This window comes from Microcaecilia unicolor, chromosome 3, assembly GCF_901765095.1.
Source record: "Microcaecilia unicolor chromosome 3, aMicUni1.1, whole genome shotgun sequence".
In the NCBI taxonomy this organism is placed as follows: domain Eukaryota; kingdom Metazoa; phylum Chordata; class Amphibia; order Gymnophiona; family Siphonopidae; genus Microcaecilia; species Microcaecilia unicolor.
In genome coordinates this window covers 303,688,364-303,711,964 of record NC_044033.1, presented here as the reverse complement: position 1 = coordinate 303,711,964, position 23,601 = coordinate 303,688,364, and the positions used below count along the sequence as shown (strand labels likewise).

General features: G+C 42.9%; 1 protein-coding gene across 3 annotated transcripts in view; it reads right to left on the bottom strand.

Annotated features, from left to right (window-relative positions):
• Positions 1-5,437: 5,437 nt before the first annotated feature.
• Positions 5,438-23,601, bottom strand: part of DIP2B (disco interacting protein 2 homolog B) — a 596,277-nt gene continuing 578,113 nt past the window's right edge. For 2 of the 3 annotated variants that reach the window (XM_030198260.1, XM_030198261.1), the window contains 4 exons: positions 20,829-20,903; positions 18,109-18,283; positions 17,739-17,862; positions 5,438-6,046 (listed from right to left, as the gene is read on the bottom strand). In XM_030198260.1, coding sequence (XP_030054120.1) covers positions 5,794-6,046; positions 17,739-17,862; positions 18,109-18,283; positions 20,829-20,903 — 627 coding nt within the window. In that variant the 3' untranslated portion in view covers positions 5,438-5,793. Of the gene's footprint in view, positions 6,047-17,738; positions 17,863-18,108; positions 18,284-20,828; positions 20,904-23,601 lie in introns of those variants that run through there. The other variant, XM_030198262.1, reaches the window with a different exon arrangement.

The following is a 23,601-nucleotide window of genomic DNA, read 5'->3' as shown; positions in this document are numbered from 1 at the left end:
GTTTACCCTGTCTGTGATTTAGTGCATGAACCTGCTTCTGTGAACCGCATCTCTGAGATTGATCCCGAAGTAGCCAATTATTTCAAGAAAAAGGAGCCTGATGATGTTTATGATCCTACAGTGGCTGTGATGGGAAGCCCTGTTATACCAGGAATCCAGGGTTCACTTCTTCTTGATGGGGCTGGATAAGGTCTGCCAGACCTTTACAGCATTGAATACCTCAACATTGCCATTAGATCCTTGTCCTACCAGTTGGATTAAAGATGTAAAGGATGAGGTTGCCTCCTCCTTGGCTAGGCTGTTGCACCTATCTTTGATGACAGGGCAGCTACCCAGTCCTTTGAAGAGTACCAGTGTGTGCCCTGTTTTGAAAGGTTCTAAGCTTAATGCTTCTTTGCCTAGTTCTGGTCTACTACTTCTGGCCAAGCTTATAGAAAAGGAAGTTCTTCAGCAGCTACAGGCCTATTGTGATTCTTACCATATTCTAGCTGATCAGTAGCATGGTTTCCAGGTACAGTATGGGGTGGAGATGTTGATCTCTATGGTTGATACCTTTGTATGGGGATCTGAGAAGCTTGGAACTGGGTTTTTAGTGATATTCCGGGATGTAACAGCAGCATTTGATTCTGTGCATCATGCACTGTTGTGCAATTTAGGCACTGTGGTTCTCTTCTTACTTGATGACTCATGAACAGAGCCAGATGGGGAACAGACCTCTAGCTGATGCCCTCTGGTGAAGGGAGTGCTACAGGGGCCTGCCCTGTTGGCTCTGTTGTTTAATATCTATCTGCAGCCTCTTTGTAATGTTATTAGAACGCATTGTGTCCATTATTTTTATGCTGATATGATCTATGCCCTTGTTTCCTTAATTGGAGTTACTCAGGTTTTTTTCTGTTCTTTGCTGGTTTTTACAATGTGGTTCCTGGTTGAGAACCCATAAACTCCTCATAAATTATAATAAAACTGAGGCGCTTTTTTATTGGGCAAGATAAATCCTTTGTTTCTCCTCCAGTTTTATGAGAGATAACACTGTTGAAAAAGAGGAAGTTGTGTACTTGGGGATGATATTAGATCAGCATCTTACCATGTGATCTCATTAATAGGACTGTAAGTACATCATTTGCCATGATTCTGACGAACAATGATTTTCATACTGACTTCAGGCAGTGTTAAAGCCTTGCCTGGATTGCAGCAATGCTGTTTTACATGGCCTGCTGGCCTCTAGACCTTCTAACCTCTGCAACTTGTACTCAATACAGCAGCTAGGCTAGTAATGTGTATCTCTAGATTTCAACATTATACCAGTTTGATAAAGATTCTTTGGTTGCCTATCACATCAAGATTTTAAATGATAGACGTACTCAAGCTCTTTCAGAATCCTGTTCCTGAGTATTTATATGCCCTCTTGACTGTGCAGGTGTCTAACTGTCTAATCCACTCAAGTAAATTGTGCTTTTTCTTGTTATGGTCTACAACTGTATATTAAATATATCAGGGTTACTTTTTCCTGTATTATGGATAACCTTTATTGTTGTTTAAAAGAATTTTATGCTTCTATTTTAGACTCTTCTCTATGTTGTTCCATTCTTCTCTTACCTTCCGTCTATTTTATTTTGTGGACCGCTTAGATATTACTTTATTGGTCGTATATTAAAAAAAACGATGAAAGGTGAAATGTGAAAATGCAATGTATGCCACTTATGGTAGACTTTCGTAAGACTCTGAAAAGCCACTTATTTCAGCTAGCCTTTCCTGATGCTTGATCTCTGTGCTGTTTGAGTGATGTACTGTGACGGTTAGGCATGTCATTTGGGTTTGTGTTGTCTGTGACTGTCAACCTGTTGCTTCCTGAATTAGTTGTATTATTTATCATATGCCTTGAAGGTTTTATTGTTACTCACCCTGAAACATGAAATAAATACACAAAATCTATCCTGTGTCGAAAACATTAGTTGTGGGACAAGGATGGCAGGCTGTCAATTTTAAACATAACTACAACACAGGGCACATCAGAAAATACTTGAAGAATAAGCCTTACAATGGTGATATGGTTAAAAGAGCCTTAATTAAAAAAAATTGTTGACATGTAAAATCATTTTAATGGAATTAGATGTGCGTACCAAAGACATGGCTGGGGAAAATGCCTGTGAAACTATCAAAATGATCCAGTGGTGTTCCTCACCATTCATACAGTTTCAACTTAATCCATCAATCACCTAAAACATGATCCTGATTAATTCTGTTCAAACTATGTCTAGCTAATAAAAAATGCAACTAAGCAAGCACGTTGCAGCATCTGGAAAGTAAGCACCATACTGCATTTGCTTCTGCTATAGGGTTCAGCATTCCACAATCACTTGGATTAGCCCAAAGGCTTTTGCACTATACCACTGGAACACAGCATAGCCTCACATTATGATGGGTAGAACAGAACAAGCTAGCTTAAGTTCTTCAAGGGTCCTGCATGATAATGTCAGCATGAACTTACTACAGTTAAGTGAATTCAAGTTGTTAACAGAAGAAAAGGGTTCATTCCTAGACATAGTCTGTCATACCACCACATTTTAGAAAAAAACATCAGAGCAGCTAAGCCTTCATTTGTCACCCCAGTTTGTCTTAAGCTAAAAAGACTTATTTGAAGCAGTTCCCTATCTGATCATAAAAGCAGATAAATGCAGTTGTATAAAGAGAGAGAGCAGGTTGTGTAGATGTTTGCATTTAGAAGATGTCTGATGCACTATGACATATGTGGTCAGCTCTCTGCCAATCTCTCAGTTCCTCACTACACTAACAAACTTTTTTTTTTTTTTGGCAGAATAGCACACACCAGCTTTCTGGGCCTTCTGTAGCCTCTTAGCCTTGTTTAATATGCATAGCTACCATCATTGCAAGCTTCTGACCAATGCATATTTGTATACAATGGTCAGAGACCAGAAGATCCCCTAACACGAACATTGAAAGAGGATTTTAACCTTCCAGCACTGGCATAAGGGAGAATGCTTGGATGGAGATGATAAACTGGTACCATATATGGCCAATTATGAGGGACTTCCCTTCCTAACATCTGTTTAGGTATTTTAATCCTATATTTTGGACAGTGTGGTCTAGTTATACCAATGCCAGGGAAGCTCAGATCATTACCATGATCCTTCTCAGGCAGAATGAGAAGTCTGGACTCAGAGCAATAATTAATTAATTTCCCTGTCATCCACTTTATCTATATGCTGCACGTTGCCCTACTGTGTCTTTTTAGTTAATACTAGTCACGCCTTCTTTCTCTACCTCCATGTAATACTAGGAAATACTGCCACTGTAGAATATTGCCTAGAGCTCAGCACTGTGTTACTCTGGCCAACTCAAACAAATGAATCGCGACAAAGAATACAAATGCATTAATTCAGAATTCTTTTCATAGTTCACCCAACTGAAAATCACCTCACCTTTAACTGGACTGGGATATTTTAAAGAAGGTAGATCCTATTCCTCGAATTGCAGATCAGTGGGCTCACAGACAGGCAAAATACTATGCTTCCAGAAAGATGGATTTAAATCTTCCCAGCTCTTTAGCATATGTATTTTACCTGTCAGCAGTACAATACCTACCTAAGCCTGTCCTCCTAAACACATCTGAAGCAGAAGCCAAACATAAGGACTGAGGCAAGACCATGATTGGATGAGCGGCATGCCAAAGCCCAATGGTGGTATCAGTGTTTGAATCTTCACATTGTAACAAAGGAACTAATGATATCAGTCTACTTCCCATCAGCTAAAATGCCATCATGTAAGCAACAATGTGAGCCAGGGAGTCCAGCAGTGCAACCCTTGTACCACCTCTTCACAGAAAATTAATGTTCTCCAACTAGCAAGGAGGAATCACACTGCATGCCATGTTCAGAAGCAGCTCCTAAATCTCCCTTTAATCTCATGTCTCCAGAGACCAAAAACTTGCCACCTATTATTGTGGGCCCCAATTAATTTCGTTTTAACCACAACATACATCAATCCTAGAATCATCAGGAAGTAATGGTACTTTATACCACCTTCAGACCACTGAGGACACCCACTATTATCGATTTGGGTCTGCATGTTTGCTGTTACTCCAAATCTTTCTTCCTTGATCAGAATAGAAAATACAGCTCCAAAGGCACTCCAAGCAAACTGTTTCATTTTATAGGCAGGATATGGTACATTTGGTTTGTTTATAGCTATTGCAAAATTTGGCTAGAAAACTTGTGCACTTCCAGTAATTCACCCAGATCTCCAGCACAAGAGTACTCATCCTGTCCCAAGATGCACCAGTGTGCTAGGGAGAGTATTCCTTCACCCTAAGGAACAAAGAATGCACTAAGAGGTATTTATATAGAGAGAAAGATAGAATGAGACAATGTAAAATTGTCAACAGACTACTACAGCAACATCCCATAGTCTCTCGGCAAGCCTGCTTATTCAGGCATAAAAGCACCAGGTGAATATTTTCAAACAAGTGAATGTGCGGTGCACAACCAACTGGTTATGCAATCATTGGCCAAAGTGTGTGTGGCACATTCACAGCACATCCCACTACCTACCCATTATCCTCAGGGAAGAAAACCAAGGGAGACAGAGAACAAGTGAAGAGTTGCAAAGTGCTCCCAGTGCTGTAAGGCATGTGGGCTGGAGAGTGACAGCTATACAACGCAAAGCCTCAAGAGAGGAAAACAGCCATAGGACATGAAGCTGACGTACACTGTAGGGAAACATGTAAAAAGTGCATAGTTTCCAACACATATTCTGTTTATGAAGATCAGTATTAATCTTGCAGAAATGGAATACGTTCGTAATGCCTGTCTGAATATACTGCAAGACTTCTGCTTTCTTTTATGCCTCTTCAGCTTAAGATATACTTTCAGCAACCAAATACAGCTGCATTCTGGGCCCTGAAAAAAATCTGCTTTTCCTCTAGAGACAGTCAACAACTATTCACCAAAATACTTTGTGCTAGAAACCTTAAAACTACAGCCCTGGCTGACCCTTCCCACCCCTCCCACCATTTTTCACAATTATCTTTTCAATATTCCACCCCCTCCCCCCACCCACCCAATTTCCCATCTGTAAGTCAATTCTGTTATATTAATATATATATATATCTTTAAAATATAGGCAAACTTCTTTTCAATGTAGACGCAGCTAAATAAACTGGTAGTTCTAAAAGATGAATTGGTTATTGTGTTTGGCAATGGCATCATATTTAACAAGCAATGTGAACCTATGTGAACAGAGCAATGCATTGTTAAGACTGAAGCGGCCACACAAGATACTGAACAAATACACAGGGGACTTAGGACACCCTCCCTTTTTGATAGTTTCCCATACCAACTAAACAAAATCCCAATGTAGAATCCTAAATCAGTACAAGTTGATTAAAAATACTCCTCTCCCCCCCCCCCCCCCCCCCCGTTATACATACAGCATGTGTAATAACACTAATAGACAAAACAACCCCTTGGATGATTTTTGCTGCTCACATCACATTAGTCCTGTACTGAGCATAAAGCTAATGCATGGTCCAGAGTTGTCTCCCTTGCTGTTGTGATGTTGATCCTCTTGGCCAATTTTAGCTACTGCTGAGATGACCACAAAGGTACACCCCTTTCCTCCTACAGGATCTGACGCCAGAAACAAAGGTGGTAGAATCCTAATTAATGAATCAAAATCAACCTGCTTCATTTCTGCAATCCAAGCGAACAAGGGAGGTTAGATGTTGACCACTTGGTGGTGGTGCTATAGAAGACATTAAAGTTATGTCCTGGCCCATTACATGTTATAGGCCACGTAGATGGGGTCCAGCTGATCAGCCAAGAAACTGTCCCGCAGATGCATGCGTTGCTTCTCTCCTCGAGAGTTGATGGGAATGATTCCTGGATCCACCACTACCACCACTCCCACAATCAAGTAATGTTCTTCCAGAACCACATTAGTAACCAGAGGGACTAAGTCCAGGGCTTCCTGCTCTGAGCCACATAGTTCCACCACCACCACAAGCAAATTGGTCCAGGTGAACACAGCACTAGAGAGTTAGGGGAAGAAATATAATGGGTTAGATCTTGATATAATTTCTGAAACAGTTTGTCAACATTCAGGACTATATTTAATAGACTCTGTAGCTAACTGACTTGGATGATATGAAAGAAATTCCAGAGTAATTTCTTGCCGTGAGTGAGGCAAAAGCAACCTGCATTTGAGATTTTGGTGTCAACCAAATACACTCAGAGGGGAATATATAAAGATATAATAAATTAATGCAAGCAGGCTACATATCAACAACTGGCAACCACCAGCAAAGTGAAAAAAACAAACACTCTTTTGTTAGTTATTTCTTCTTGGAAGCCCATGTAGATTCTTTGACAAAACCAAATATGGCCACCAAGACCCAGATTAACATCAGAAAATTCTTATCTTATGTCAAAGGAAAAAATACTTACTATAACTGGCCTAAACTGTCTTTCATCCAACTGCACTCTTAGCAGATCATTTTTTTAAATTAATCTCTATATTCTATATCTTAAAATCTATGGAACAATAACTGCTGGCATCCAGATATGGAAAATATTAAAATATTAGAAATATTTTATAAACATGCTGAAAATGCTTTTCAATTTATCTATTGCAACTAAAATAATTATTTAGACCAACAAAAATAAGATACTAGGCTAAGATCACAAACTAAGGGTTTCATTCATTCAAACAGAATGGGATTACAACAAAACTGAACAAAACGGCAGTGCAAGCTTCCCTCACACCCCACAACACCCCCAGTACATGATTGGCAAGATTCTGTCAACAAATACTCTGGCCAATGCTTATCCATGGTGCTAATTTGACTTTAAAGGTCATAACTGTACAGTTCCACCTCTGAGATCCATCTCTGGTGCCATCACCTACACTGGCATTGTTCTACCTGGTCTCCAGTTACCATCATGGGGAGAAAGACATCTCTGACATCTGCAAGTCACGCAGTTTAAGTTTTGTGATTGCATTTACAGCCAGGTATAGTTGGCTGGTTGATTGCCAGAGGGATTGTGTGTTGAAATCATTTCAAACCAGTCCATTTTCATTAGCCATTAAGTATTTTGTACTAGTTTTAAGGAATTTTCTTTTCTGTTACCCTTTTCTATTGATTTTCAAATAAACCATTATCTGTCCTTATCTGGTCAGTTTCATTATCATCAAACAAGGGGTTGGTGAACTCAGGGACCTTATTTTGGCATGCCCACTCTTGCAGAAATGATTTATTCTTATTATTCACAATGATCTGTGGAAAACCTTGCACAGTATTTTGTTAAATTATGCATGTTAAGTGGGAGCTGCACTCATCTTTCGCCTAGATTCCACCCAGGCATACACCTATCTGTCAAATATGCACTATGTAAGATATGCATGTATTCACAGAATAGTGCTTAGGAGGATTTTTGACATTTATGAGCATATGTACAGCATACACATATAATTGGTTCAGAAGTGTTACAGCCTACTTTACAAAATTACCCCTTAATGTCCATGAACATGATAGTTTTAGATATGAGCCACATATCTAGAGGTGACAGGCTTTCTAATATAGGAGAAGCCTAGTGCAGAGAAGCAGGAGTTCAGGCCTTGAATGCAGCGAACAGGTCAGGTTTTCAGAATATCTTTAATGAATATGAATGGGACAGCTCTTTGTGAGGGAAAAGCCAGTAGCCACTCAAAAGCCCATGGCTCAGACTAGGGAATTTAGGGCATCCTGATAGTGAGTTTGCAATAAAGGCAATAGTAGATCAGAGGATTACGAGGTGCCTTAAAATATAGAGTAGACTGACTTGAAAGGTGGCAAATTATCACTGCCAACTGCTGAGCAAGTTGTTAATAGAAACAAAAAAACATTATTTGAAGTGTCTGTATACAAATGCTAGAAGCCTAAAAAATAAGATGGGAGAGTTAAAATGTATAGCACTAAATGAAAAGGTAGATATAACAGGCATCTCTGAAACCTGGTGGAAAAAGTATAACCAATACGACCCTGTCATACCTTACATCACTGTGATAAGGTGGATCAAATTGGTGGTGCAGTATTACTATATGTTAAAGAGGGCCTTGAATCAAATAAAATAAAAGTTCTTCAGAAAACAAAATAAACCTTGGAATCCTTATGGATAGAAATTCCATGTGTCAAGGGGAAAATGATAGGATTATACAATCATCCACCTGACTGGGTGGCTTAAGACATGATTAAAAGACAGAAAACAGAGTAGAGTTAAATTGTCAATACTCTCAATGGAGAAGGGTAAATAGTGTGTTGGGACCTGGAAACAGGAATAATAAGTGAAATGATCAAATTTGCTGACAACACAAAGTTTTATTTATTTACAACCTGCACTAACCACAGTTCAATAAGAAGTACAATAAACATAAATAAATAAATAAATAAAAGAAAAAAAAGACAAATATTGTTAAATCACAAGAGGATTGTGAGAAATTGCAAGAGGATCTTACAAGACTAGGAGACTGGACATTCAAATGGAAGATGACATTTGATGTCAGCAACTGCAAAGTGATACACATAAGGAAGAGGAACTCAAACTACAGCGACATGATTGCAAGGTTCTACATTAGGAGTCACCATCCAGAAAAAGGAGCTAGGTGTCATTGTTGATGATACATTGAAATCCTCCTCTTAGTGTGCAGCAGTGGTTAAGAAAGCAAACAGAATGTTAGGAATTATAGGAAAGGAATGAAGAACAAAAACAGAGATTATGATAATGCCTCTGTTGCTTCATGGTGCAGCTGCACCTTGAATATTGTGGTCACTTCATCTAAAAAAAAAGATTAGTATAGCAGCATTAGAAAAGTTGCAGAGAAAGGTAACCAAAATGATTAAGGGGATGGGATGACTTCTCTACGAGAAAAAGCTAAAGAGGCTAGGGCTCTTCAGCTTGAACAGACAGCTGAGGGGACATATTAAGTCATGTGGAGTGGAATGGGAAGATGTGACTTGCTTGCTCACTTTTTTCCATAAGGAAATGGACTACAGAGCACAAAATGAAGCTACTAAGAAGTACATTTAAAACAAAACGGAGAAAATATTTCTTCACTCAATATGTAATTAAGCTTCGGAATGCGTTGACAGAGAATATGGTAAATGCAGTTAGCGTAGCAGGGTTTAAAAAAGGTTTGGATTATGGGTTAGATTTGGCATATACATATATATTTTTAACAGTCCTGCAAGTACAAGACTTTATGAGAAAGAAGGATGTTGGTATTAAGAATTTTGAGGGGAGGAAAAGGATAGAGCAATTGAAAAGCTTATGGGACTTTCTACATCAGATGATGGGAGCAACCAAATAGTTTTATATAGTACATATCTGAGAGATAAAGATACTAGAAAGTTCTAATTCATGAGGTATGGGAAAAAGATTGGGGTATGAGATATCTCTGGGAGGGTAGAAGGGGATATTTCTCACAGCTGGTAAATGGTCTATTAGCTCTGCAATAAAAAAGTGCCTATAAAATCCTTTATAAATGGTATCTAATACCCTCAAAACTAAAAAAATGATGTTCCCAAATACCTTGGGAATGTGTTGGAGACAGTATGGGCAAGAATGGACATTTTGGCACATCTGGTGGGAACAGAGATCTGTAAATTGGCTGGGGTATCTTTGCAGATAGTGCCTAAGGTCTGTCTGTCGGGGTTATTACTCCAAAAATTCAATAAGAGCTAAAAAAAAGACTGGTCAAATAGGGATTGGTGGCAGCATGAAGTGCCATTGCTAGCAGCTGGAAACAAATTGATGCTCTGACCCTCCAGAGGTAGAGAAATTGCCTAGATTTTATTAGTACAATGGAATGGTTAATCAATATCAGAAAACAAGGCTACTGGCAAGATGCTGAAGAGTGGTGTCAATTGACACACTGAGGGAGGGGTTTGGGAATTATTTGAAGGGAGTTTGGTTTAAAGGGGGGGTCAAATAGCATTTAGAAGGTTACTTATTATGTTGGTAGTTTTTATGTTCTGCTCTACTTGACCTTAGTTTATCTGTTAAATGATATAGTGTTATACTCCCTCTATATAAATTAAAAAAAAAAAAAAAAACCAAACCAACCCAACAAGGAATTACATTTTCTAAAAAAAATTAAAATGGTTTGGACAAAACCATTATTAAAATGGATTATGGACTAGGGAAAATCCAATGCTTATTGCTGTGATGAGCAGCTGGTTGATGTACTGGTTCTAGATTTTCAAAAATCTTTTGACAAAGTTCCTCATGAGAGACTCTTGAAAAAATTAAGAAGTCATTGGATAGGAGGCAATGTTCTATTGTGGACTGGGAACTTGGTAAAAAGTAGAAAACAGTGTACGGTTAAATGCCAGCTCTCTTAAAGGAGGATAGTGAATAGTGGACATGAAATTTAATGTGGACAAGTGAAAAGTGAGAAAAAAGAAACAGGAGAGTACCTCTAAGTAGATCAGAACATAGATTATTACAAAATCCAAAGGAGTTGAGGATGACACGACTCGCAAGTGAAAAGAGATCCACATTGGGAAACCCAGATTATAGCTACATGATGCTAGGTTCCACACGAGGAATCACCACCGAGGAAAAGGATTTAGGGGTCATTGTGGACAATATGTTGAAATCTTCTGCTCACAGTGTGGCAGTGACCAAAAGAGCAAATAATGTTAAAAATTACTGAGAAAGGAATAGCAAATAAAACCAGAGAATACCATAATGCCACTGTATTGCTCCATGGAGAGACTGTATCTTGAGTATTGTGTGCAGTTCTGGTCATTACATCTCAAAGAAGATGTGGTAGAAAGGAAAATATAAAAAAAGGGGGTGACAAAAAATGATTAATGTGATGGAACAATTCCCCAAGGTTCCATTCTCTCCCCTACTCTAATATCTTTTTGGCACCTCTACTGACAATCATCCATAAGTACAAGTAATGCCACACTGGGAAAAGACCAAGGGTCCATCAAGCCCAGCATCCTGTCCACGACAGCAGCCAATCCAGGCCAAGGGCACCTGGCAAGCTTCCCAAACGTACAAACATTCTATACACGTTATTCCTGGAATAGTGGATTTTTCCCAAGTCCATTTAGTAGCGGTTTATGGACTTGTCCTTTAACCCCTTTTTAAACTCTGCCAAGCTAACCGCCTTCACCACATTCTCCGGCAACGAATTCCAGAGTTTAATTATGCGTTGGGTGAAGAAAAATTTTCTCCGATTTGTTTTAAATTTACTACACTGTAGTTTCATCGCATGCCCCCTAGTCCTAGTATTTTTGGAAAGCGTGAACAGATGCTTCACATCCACCTGTTCCACTCCACTCAATATTTTATATACCTCTATCATGTCTCCCCTCAGCCGTCTCTTCTCTAAGCTGAAAAGCCCTAGCCTCCTTTGTCTTTCTTCATAGGGAAGTCATCCCATCCCTGCTATCATTTTAGTCACCCTTCACTGCACCTTTTCCAAATCTACTATATCTTTCTTGAGGTGCGGCAACCAGAATTGAACACAATACTCAAGGTGCGGTCGCACCATGGAGCGATACAACGGCATTATAACATCTTCACACCTGTTTCCCATACCTTTCCTAATAATATCCAACATTCTATTCGCTTTCCTAGCCACAGCAGCACACTGAGCAGAAGGTTTCAGTGTATTATCGATGATGACACCCAGATCCCTTTCTTGGTCCGTAACTCCTAACGTGGAACCTTGCATGACGTAGCTATAATTCAGGTTCTTTTTTTCCCACATGCATCACCTTGCACTTGCTCACATTAAACGTCATCTGCCATTTAGCCGCCCAGTCTCCCTGTCTCGTAAGGTCCTTCTGTAATTTTTCACAATCCTGTCACGAGTTAACGACCTTGAATAACTTTGTGCCATCAACAAATTTAATTACCTCGCTAGTTACTCCCATCTCTAAATCATTTATAAATATATTAAAAAGCAGCGGTCCTAGCACAGACCCCCTGAGGAACCCCACTAACTACCCTTCTCCATTGTGAATACTGCCCATTTAACCCCACTCTCTATTTCCTATCCTTCAACCAGTTTTTAATCCACAATAGGACATTTCCTCCTATCCCATGACCCTCCAATTTCCTCTGTAGCCTTTCATGAGGCACCTTGTCAAACGCCTTTTGAAAATCCAGATACACAATATCAACCGGCTCCCCTTTGTCCACATGTTTGTTTACTCCTTCATAGAATTGAAGTAAATTGGTCAGGCAAGATTTCCCCACACAAAAGCCATGCTGACTTGGTCTCAGTAATCCATGTCCTTGGATGTGCTCTGTAATTTTGTTTTTGATAATAGCCTCTACCATTTTCCCCGGCACCGACGTCAGACTCACCGGTCTATAATTTCCCGGATCTTCCCTGGAACCTTTTTAAAAAATCGGCGTTACATTGGCCGGTACCACGCTCGATTTTAAGGATAAATTGCATATCACTAACAGTAGCTTCGCAAGCTCATTTTTCAGTTCTATCAGTATTCTAGAATGAATACCATTCAGTTCAGATTTGCTACTCTTCAGTTTGCTGAACTGCCCCATTATGTCCTCCAGGTTTACCGTGAAGTCAGTAAGTTTCTCCGACTCGTCCGCTTGAAATACCATTTCCGACACCGGTATCCCACCCAAATCTTCCTCGGTGAAGACCAAAGCAAAGAATTCATTCAATCTCTCTGCTACGTCTTTATCTTCCTTGATCGTCCCTTTTACCCCTCGGTCATCCAGCGGTCCAACCGATTCTTTTGCCGGCTTCCTGCTTTTAATATACCCCAAAAAATTTTTGCTATGTTTTTTCTTGCCTCTAATGCTATCTTTTTTTTGTAATCCCTCTTGGCCTTCTTTATCTGCGCCTTGCATTTGCTTTGATACTCCTTATATGCTGCTTCTTGTTATTTTCAGACGGTTCCTTCTTCCATTTTCTGAAGGCGTTTCTTTTAGCCCTAATAGCTTCCTTCACCTCACTTTTCAACCATGCCGGCTGTCTTTTGGACTTCCAGCTTTCTTTTCTAATTCACGGAATATGTTTGGCTTGGGCCTCCAGGATGGTATTTTTGAACAGCCTCCATGCCTTTTGTACAGTTTTTACCCTCTCAGTTGCACCCCTAAGTTTTTTTTTTAACCGGTCTTCTCATTTTATCATAGTCTCCTTTTTTAAAGTTAAACGCTAACGTATTTGACTTCCTGTGTATAGTTACTTCAAGGTTGATATCAAAACTGATATTATGATCACTGTTATCAAGCAGTAACACAGTACCATATCGTACCTCACCAGATCATGCGCTCCACCAAGGACCAAGTCTAGAATTTTTCCTTCTCTCGTCGGCTCCTGCACCAGCTGCTCCATAAAGCTGTCCTTGATTTCATCAAGGAATTGTGCCTCTCTAGCGTGTCCCGATGTTACATTTTCCCGGTCTATATTTGGATAATTGAAGTCACCCATTATTATCACATTGCCCATGTTGTTTGCATCTCTGATTTATTTTATCATTTCTGCGTCTACCTGCTCATCCTGGCGAGGCGGACGGTAGTACACTCCTATCACCGTCTTTTTCCCTTTTATACATGGAATTTCAACCCTAAATGATTCAAAGCTGTGATTTGTGTCCTGCTGAATTTGTAATCTATCTGAGTCAAGGCTCTCGTTAATATAAAATGCTACCCCCTCCACCAGTCCGGTCCACCCTATCACTACGATATACTTTGTACCCTGGTATGACAGTGTCTCACTGGTTATCCTCCTTCCACCAGGTCTTAGTAATGCCTATTATATCCAATTTTTCATTTAGTGCAATATATTCCAACTCTCCCATCTTATTTCTTAGACTCCTAGCATTTGCATATAGACATTTCAGAGTATGTTTGTTGTTCCTATTTCCATGATGCTTAGTACTTGACACTATTGATTTGCCATCTTTTGTCTGATCTTTAGTTGTATTTAAGGGCACCTGGCCTACCATGGTCTGTTGTGCAGGTGCAGCATTGTTTACCCTTCTGCTACGCTGATGATATTCAAATCCTTTTTCGTGTTTCTGATCCTCTTTCACCTCCCACTGCCTTGAATTGCTGCCTATCAGGCATCTCAGCCCTTCACTGTATAAGGTCCATTTGTCTATTCCTTTCCCCTCAGTCTATTCGTTCTCTTATTCTTGCTCTAGTCATCACTCTCATCGATTACTGCAACTCTCTGTATGCTGGACTCTCTTTATATTCTTTAAAATTATTACAACTGATTTAATTCGCAGCCATCATGATGATTCAAATGGCACAGCACTTTGATCGTGTTACGCCATTACTCTATCTTAAACACTGGCTTCTTATCACCTCTTGTATCCACTTTAAACTATGCATGCTCATCTTCAAAGTTCGCTTCTCCAATGCCCCTGCCTATTTAAACAAATTGCTGATCCTTTATTCCCCATCAAGGTTACTTTGCTCCTCTTCAGTTAATCTCCTCTGTATTCCATCCCCTTCCACCCTCCATCTTTCACTTTCCTAGGAAACTGCTTTTAGCTACTTAGGCCCTAAACTTTAGAATGCCCTACCCTTATCCATCAGAAAAACTATGCCTCTACAGTCCTTCAAAACTCTCCTCGACTCGTCTTTTCTCAGCCTCATTCCCTTCTGTTTCTTCTTAGCATTCTCTTTTTATCCTCCCTTTCTCACCACCATGCCCTATCCTCCCCCCATCTCCCACTTTCAGCACAGGAACCAGTTTTTAGATTTTTGTTGTGAACTGCTTAGTCGCCCGCTTGGGATCAATCTGCGGTATATCAAAAGCCTGAAATAAATAAATAAATGAAAAGGCTAAAAAGGTTAGGGCTCTTCAGCTTGAAGAAGAGACAACTGAGGGGAGAAATGATAGAGATCTATAAAAGCCTGAATGGAGTGGAACGGGTAAACACGAATTGCTTATTCCATCAAAAAGTACAAAGAATAGGGGACACTGCATGAAGTTACACAGTAGCACATTTAAAATAAATAAGAGAAATCAGTTTTTCACTGAATGTTTAGTTAAGCTCTGGAACTCATTGCTGGAGCAAGTGGTAAAAGAAGTTAATGTAGTTGGGTTTAAAAAAAAGGGTTGGACAAAATTCCTGGAGGCAGACCTGCGGAAAGCCACTACTGAGATTAAATAAAATGGAATCTTGCTATATTTTGAAAATCTGCCAGATACCTGTAATCTGGACTGGCCACTGTTGGAAACAGGATACTGGGCTAGGTGGACCCTTGGTCTGACTCAGTACAGTGACTCTTATGTTCTTACCAGGGGTGTAGCCACGGGTGGGCCTGGACGGGCCCAGGCCCACCCATTTTCCCTCCAGGCCCGCCCATCCTTCGCACGCTGTCGCTGCCCTTTTGTCCCGCGGAGGCAGCGTTCCCTTCCCGCCCTGTCTTTCCCCCAAGCTCCGCTGCATCGTCCCTGCAAGTGGAATCCTTCTTCTTTTCGGCCGTCACGCTGCGCTGCCGTTCACACAGGCAGCTCCGCTCCTCCCCCACCGCGTTCATCCGGCCCTAACAGGAAGTGCATCAGAGAGGGCCAGAATGGACGCGGCGGGGGAGGAGCGAAGCTGCCTGTGTGAACGGCAGCGCAGCGTGACGGCCGAAAAGAAGAAGGATTCCACTTGCAAGGACGATGCAGCGGAGCTTGGGGGAAAGACAGGGCGGGAAGGAAACGCTGAACGCTGCCTCCGCGGAACAAAAGGGCAGTGGGAAGGTTGTGGATGGGCGGGCTGGAGGGAAAATGGCTGAGCTGCTGGGACATGGGAGGGAGAAGAGGAAGGGTGAGAGCTGCTGGACATGGGATGGAGAGGAGGAGGGGATTGGATGGGAGAGAGCTACTAGGACATGGGATGGAGAGGAGGAGGGGATTGGATGGGAGAGAGCTACTGGACATGGGAGGGAGAGGAGGAGGGGATTGGATGGGAGAGAGCTACTGGACATGGGAGGGAGAGGAAGAAGGGACGAGGGAAGGGAGAAGGGACTGATGGGAAGGGAGAGCTGCTGGGACATGGGAGGGAGAGGAAGAAGGGACTGGAGGGAAGGGAGAAGGGACTGATGGGAAGGGAGAGCTGCTGGGACATGGGAGGGAGAGGAAGAAGGGACTGGAGGGAAGGGAGAGAGCTGCTGGGACATGGGAGGGAGAGGAAGAAGGGACTGGAGGGAAGGGAGAGAGCGTCTGGGACATGGGAGGGAGAGGAAGAAGGGACTGGAGGGAAGGGAGAGAGCGTCTGGGACATGGGAGGGAGAGGAAGAAGGGACTGGAGGGAAGGGAGAGAGCTGCTGGACATGGGATGGAGAGGAGGAGGGGATTGGATGGGAGAGAGCTACTGGACATGGGAGGGAGAGGAGGAAGGGGCTGGAGAGCTGCTGGACAAGGAAGGAAGAGGAAGAAAGGACTAGAGGGAAGAGAGCTGCTGGACATGGGAGGATAGGGAGAGAAAGAGGGGAGATGGATGATAGGATGCAGAGAGAAAGGGGAGAAACTAGAAGGATGTGGAGAGAGGGAGGAGACTGAACAGAAAAGGGTAGAGAGATAGACACTGGATAGAAGGAGAGGGGAGATAGAGACACTAGATGGAAGGATCAGGAGAGAGGGTAGATGAGTGGAAGGATAAGGAGAGAAAGAGGGAAGACACTGGATGGAAGGGTAGGGAGAAAAAGGAGACGCTGGATACAAAAGAAAGAGGGGAGACACTGGAAGGATGGGGAGAGAAAGAGGGGAGCTGCTGGATGGAAAGAGGGAGAGGACAGAGTAGGGAAAGACTGGAGAATAAGAGGAAGGGGCATGTGGAGTACAATGGTGAGGAAAAGATGAAAAGCCATAGGTGATGAACGGACAGGAAAACCCTGGCAAGAGAAAGACGAAGGAAAGCAGAATCTAGAGACTGGGAGCAACACAATGAGAAAAAGTAAATGGCCATACAACAAAGGTAAAGAAAATAATTTTATTTTTAATTTAGGATAAAGTAATATGGTACCTGTGTTAATAAAGTTTCAGAGACCAATACTTCCTTCCTTAGGTCAGGAGAGGATATCGTAACAGCATTATATTGACCTGAGGCAGGAGGTTTTGGCCTCTGAAAGCTCACTGAAAAGTGTGACTAAATTTTGCTGGGGGAGGGGGGTAGAGAGAAAATTTTGTGCCCACCCACTTTGGGTTCAGGCCCACCCAAAATTGGCAGTCTGGCTACGCCACTGGTTCTTACATCTATTTTACTCTTTTGGGATCCTGCTATGCACTTGTTACCTGGACTGGCTACTGTTGGAAACAGGATACTGGATTTGATGAACCTTCAATCTGTCCCAGCATGGCGATGCTTATGTATCTATGCATGGATACTACCTCCACTGTTTGCCAATCTACACCATGCATATTCATTAGGCATATTCTGAAAACCCGGCCTGTTTGTAGTTTTCAAAATATGAACTCTTGTACCTCAGCCTAGTGGTTAGAGCAGCAGGCTAAAAACAGAAAAGTCATGGTTAAAATCTGTTGATTCTTCTTGTGACCTTGGGCAAATAATTTCACCGTCCGTGGTCTTTGGTAGGAACAAACTGCAAACCCGCCACGGATAGGGAAATAGCTATTGTACCTAAACTTTTCAGCTACCAATAAGAAAGGTGTGAGTCAAGTATGAAATATCATCCCTGTGCCCATCCTCTTAGCTATCCACTGCTATGTCAGTCCAGAGTTCTTACCATTCTGCTATGCTTCTGTGTGTGCGAGATACTGATGTCTCAATATCTGTTGGATGGTAGCGCAGCCCCCTTAACTCCAGTGTTTCATCTAGAGCCCCGACAACATAAAGTGCATCATGGCGATCTGTGGAAAGTGACATGCCAGGTGAGGTTATTCAATACTGTTCACTGCTTGCAAAAAAAAAAAAAAAAAAAGAGGCATTTCTCTGACTTTCTTTTTCTATCCCTCTCTGATTTGGATCTGTGTTCTTGGCAACAATGGTTTCAAGAGTAATTTGTTGGTACTTTGGATCATCTTGCTGCCAATATGGTATTATGAATTATTACTAACAGAAGGTAGCTGTTTGTCACACCTCTGCCTTTATCATACCTCCGCTGGCATCTGTAAGCTGTGTCCGACGAACAAATCCGAGGTATCCAGTTCTGGCCCAAAGTGTCTCAGTGTCGCCAAAGCTGAGCTTTGTGTTGAAATGATCCGCCTGGAGACTCTCATTATCATAGATGGTATAATATCCACTGGCAGTATGGGGGCTGTTGACCCAAATCTAGGTAAAGGAAATAAATAAAAAGTAAGCCAGCTACTATTCACTCTCAAAACCTAGAGGGGATCGCATGCACAGAACCTAAGAATGTTTTTCATTTTCAGGTTTCTTAGAACCAGTGGTGTACTGGAGCCGGCTCGCAAGAGCCGGTTGTTAAATTTTTAAAACTCTTGCGAGCTGGTTGTTCTGGCAGGCGAGCCGGCTCCCAGGGGTGGCACAACCCAGCGGTAAGCGAGGTAAGCATGGCAGGAGGGCGCCACAAGCCATGCTGCTTAACTCACCTTCCGCCGCCCTGGGGGGGGTTTAAATCTTTGATTTACCTCCGTCACAGCAGCCACAGTGAAAGCCCTGCCCGTCTCTAGTCTTCCTTTCTCTCCCGTCAGTGTCCCGCCTTCTTCTGACATTTCCTCTTTCCGTGAAGGCGGGACACTGACAGGAAACGAAGGGAAGGCTAGAGACAGGCAGGGCTTTCACTGATGCGGCCGCTGCGACAGAGGTAAATCAAAGATTTAAACCACGCAGGGTGGCAGGAGCAAAAAGAGGGATGTTGGGGGGAGAAGAGGGCAGGCAGGTGGACATGGGAGCGGGAGGGCAGGGGAGAGAGGAGCATCAAAGCCATCGATGGACATGGATGGGAGGGCAGGGCCCAGGGAGTGAGGAGAATTGCTGGATATGGATGGAAAGATGGAGGGGAGGGCAGGGGAGAGAGGAGGGTTGCTGGACATGGGTAGATGGAGGGGACGGCAGGGGAGAGAAGAGGGTTGTTGGACATGGGTGGATGGAGGGGAGGGCAGGGGAGAAAGGGGGGGTTGCTGGACATGGGTGGATGGAGGGGAAGGGAAAAAGGGGGGTTGCTGGACATGGGTGGATGGAGGGGAGGGCAGGGGAGAGAGAAGGGTTGCTGGACATGGGTGGATGGAGGGGAGGGGAGAGAGGAGAGTTTCAGGACATGGATGGAGGGGATGGCAGGAGAAATTCTGGACATGGGATGGAGGGGAGGGAAGACAGGAAGGAGATGCACTTGGATGGAGGGGAAGGGAGAGAGAAGAAATGCTGGACATGGATGGAGGGGAGAGAAGAGAGAGGAAGTGAGATGAACATGAATGGAGGGGAGAGAAGAGAAATGCTGGACATGGATGAAGGAGAGGGAAGGGAGAGAGAAAAAAATGCTGGACATGGAGGGAAGAGAGAGGAAGGAGATGAAATGAGAGAAAAGGAAGAGGAGAAAAACTGCTCATGGATGGAGAAAATAGGTAGAAGCTGGATCCACTGGACAGTCAAGTCTGCTGAGGACCCAGCTTTTACTTATGGAGGGCAAGAAATGAAGAAGAAAGGAGGAAAGAAAAGAAATAAATGGAAAGGAAGCCCTGAAAACCGAGTCAAGGGAACAGATAGAGAGCAGCAGAATCAGATACTGGGCTAGTATGATCAGAAAAACAAAGTCACCAGACAATAAAGGTAGAAAAAAATCATTTTATTTTCATTTTAGTGTTTGGAATATGTCCACTTTGAGAATTTACATCTGATCATATTTTGCATCGTATAGCAATGTGTTTCTATTTTTCTGGTATTGTGCTGCATGCAGAGTCTAACTTCTTAGGATTTCAGGTTAAGTTTTGAAGAATTTGAATAGGGGCTATCTCTGTTCTGCATGTATGACTACAAGGCCAAGTGTCTGAATAGGGATCTTTTTGTTAGGTTCTGAGTTTTTGATAACACATTGTTTTTTTCAGAATTGGCAAGATTGTCTGTTCTCCTAATTCCTGGTCTGTATGCTAATTTGGTTTGTGTCATTTTGGGTATCCTGCAGAGATTTTTTTTCCTGGTAAAAGGCTTCTAAAACAGACATCATGTTATGAGAATCAGGTTCTCAATGTTAAAAGTTTATATTTATTTACTAATTTATGGCATTTTATCCCACATTAAACATGAACTAGATTGGAATCTGGGAGCATTTTTTTTTCCTGGAGAGAGTAATGCATCCCCCCCCTCCCCGGCTATAGCCAGCTCTGCAATTTGGGGGGGGGGGGGCGCAGAGGTGGACCGAGGAGAGAGCCTGTTGTTAAACATTTACCAGCACACCACTGCTTAGAACAGAATGGTGGTTTAGACACATTCTTCACAATCATGCCACCTAATGGGAATAAGAAGTCCAAAATTATATGTAATGAGCCTAAACTAATCCTTCAAAACCACAAACATCACCTGACAATCAGTTCAGACAGAAAAATGGCACAATTTTGTGTATCTTGGCTGCAGTGGAGAAAACTGGTACCCAGTGAATTCACTGACAGCTCATTAATATTTTGTGTTTAAAGCAGTTGTGCCGCAAAGCAAAACTGAGCTCATGTCTCTATCAGCCTCTAAGCATCAGAGGGGAGCCAAACAAGAAGAGCATGGAGGAAAAAAAAATCAGACCGTGGTCAGATGCAAATCATCTTGCCTCCCACTTAAATTCTCTTTTCTAAAACCAGTTTACATTTCAGCATTGTTTTTCTTTCTGTCATGACAGAAGAAAAAAGATAAAACTGTTAAATTCTGCACATACCTCTCCAAGGTGTGAGTCCCCCAGAGGTCCTTTGGTCTCTGGGTCAACAATAATGACTCTGACTCCGGGTAAGATCTGAGGATTGAAATGATGCAAACATGAAAATAAGTGTCAGAAAGCAATATCTGGTAACTCTCCTACATGCACTGTCCACTTCAAAATAGCAGGCAGATGACTTTTTTTTTAGGTTTAACTCTATGACAGTGGCGTAGCCAGACAACTAATTTTGGGTGGGCACAAAATTTTCTCTCTCCCCCAGCACTTCCCAACTCAGAATATAAATACTTTAGCTGGTGAGGATCCCCAATCTCAGTCAGCTGGGGACCTCCACCAGAGATGGCAGAACTCCTCCCCGCCAAGCCCAGCAGGCAGTAGCAACTCCTCAGCCACTGATGCCAGCACCCCATACATGCTTAGTTGTCAGTGGCTCCAGGATGCTGCCTCCATCTGCCAAGCTTGGTGGAAGGCAGCTCCAGCCAGCCCCGGAAGAGATCCCCAGCTGGCAAGGCTTGAGGATCCTCACTAGCCACAGCAAGGTTCAGGGCTGCTGTTAACCATGCTGGTGAGCAGGGCAGAATAAAGAAGCCCCTCCCCCAATTCCCTCTCCTCTCCAATCTCTTCATCTGCTATTACAGTCACACTGACAGACCCTCACAAATTACAGAACAAGAGATCACAAATTAGAAATAAAAATATGTAGACAAAATTGAACTGGGAACCCTCAGCATGCACTGCAACACTGGAGAAAAAACCCCCCAAAAGCGCATTTCCTTTTCTAAACACAATAAAAAGACATCCACTATGCACATTTTCCAAAGCTAACATTCCATTTAAAACATTCAAAATAAAATGATTTTTCTACCTTTATTGTCTGGACATTTATTTTTCCATCATGTTGGTTCCAATTTCTTTTTCCCGCTTTCCTGTCTTCTGCTAATTCTTCAAGCGGCTGTCCATTTTTCTTTTTTCTCCTGCCATTTCATTTCCTCACTACACCTGCCTTTGAAATATTGATCTTTCCATTTTAGCTCTTTCCTTTCTTTCTTTTCTGCCTCTGTACACTCAAATTTCGTCCTCTTTCTAAATCTGTTCCTTCTTTTTACTTTTCAGATATCTATCACATTTCCATTTCCTTTCACTCACTAGCTCTCCCATTCCTCATCTCTCTCCTTCCCAGCCTATCATCCCTTTCCATCTTCAATCTATGCACCATTACCATATTTCTATCCCTGTAATCACTGTTCTCTCATTTATTTCCTTGCCATCTCCACTCCTTGGGCCTGTTCCCCATGCTTTCCATAATTCCCAGTGTCTCCCTCCCTCCACCCTTCCAGCCCAGCATCTGTTCCCTCTTTCTCCCATCCTCACCCTCTAGCCTGATATCTCCCTATCCCTTTTACCTCCCACCACCAGCATCTTCCTGTCCCATATCTCTCCCCTCCCCCATTGTTCAGCATTTTCCCCTTTCTCTTCCCTACCATCCATTGTCCATCTTCTGTCCCTGGATCCATCTTCCTTCTTTCTACCCTCCCCCGCTTGTGCATCTCTCCTTTTCTCTCCTCTACCTTCATGTCCAACTTTTCTCCCTCTCCCTGCCTTCAGCCCCTGGTCCAACATCTCTCCTGCCCCCCCCCCCCCCACAGCATCTCTCCATCCTTCCTTCCCCTCACCTCAATGCCATGTTCAACATTTCCCCTCTCACCTCTCCCTCCTTTCCTTGCACTTCCATGTCCAACACTTTTTCTCTCTCTCTGGTCCTTTACCACTCTGCAGCCTTTCCCTCCCTCTCCCCATCCCACCCCACCCATATCCAACAATTCACCCTCTCTTTCCCCTTGCAGCATCTCTCCATTCCTCCACCCCACCTAGCACTACCCTGTCTCACTCTCTCACCCCAACAGTGCTCCTGTCTCTCCCTCTCTCCTTGACCTCTCAAGCCACCTGCCAGCATGCTGCACCTTTTTCCTCTCTCCCCCCAGCCACCCGCTGACATGCTGCAGCTGCACCTTTTCGCCATCATCATTGTTCTCTCCCACCTCCAAGCACCCGCCGGCGCGCCGCAGGCCCTACCTTCCCTTCCATCCCCACCAGACATCTGCAACGGAGCCGCTGCACGCTGCCGCTACACAACTGCTTTCTTCCAGCCGGCCTCACCTTTTCCGATACTCTTCTTTTTGAAGAGGCGGGGCCAGCGCAGAGGAAGCAGTCATAGCAGCGTGCAGACGGTCCTGGTGCTGCGCGGCTCAGCGAAGCGAACACCACTGACTGGGATGACCAATGACAGGGGAGGGCGCAAGCCGGCTGGGAGGGAACAAAACCTGCGACGCGGGTGGCTGGGAGGGAAAGCTGTACTCGCGCTTTTTCGTTGGCTGAGTTGCACCGTCGCTGGGTGGGCCCGAGCCCAAAGTGGGTGGGCCCAGGCCCATCCGTGGCTACGCCCCTGCTTTATGATGTATGGTCTTGAATGCTTGTAATCTGTACTACTGGACAATGGACCTCACTTCCTTGTTGTTGCTTGTAGTCTGTACACCACTTAGAGACAGTTACAGAAACAAACTAATGTAATAGGTTGATACTTAAAAGTATTCAGGACCCAATGTGAATCGTGCAAGTTATTTTTTCTTTGTTTTAATGTGGTGCTAGATGATAAATTTATGTTAGGCAACTTAATGAATGGCCAAACTATAAGTCACTTAACCCTCCATTGCCCCATGTAAGCCGCATTGAGCCTGCCTTGAGTGGGAAAGCGCGGGGTACAAATGTAACAAAAATA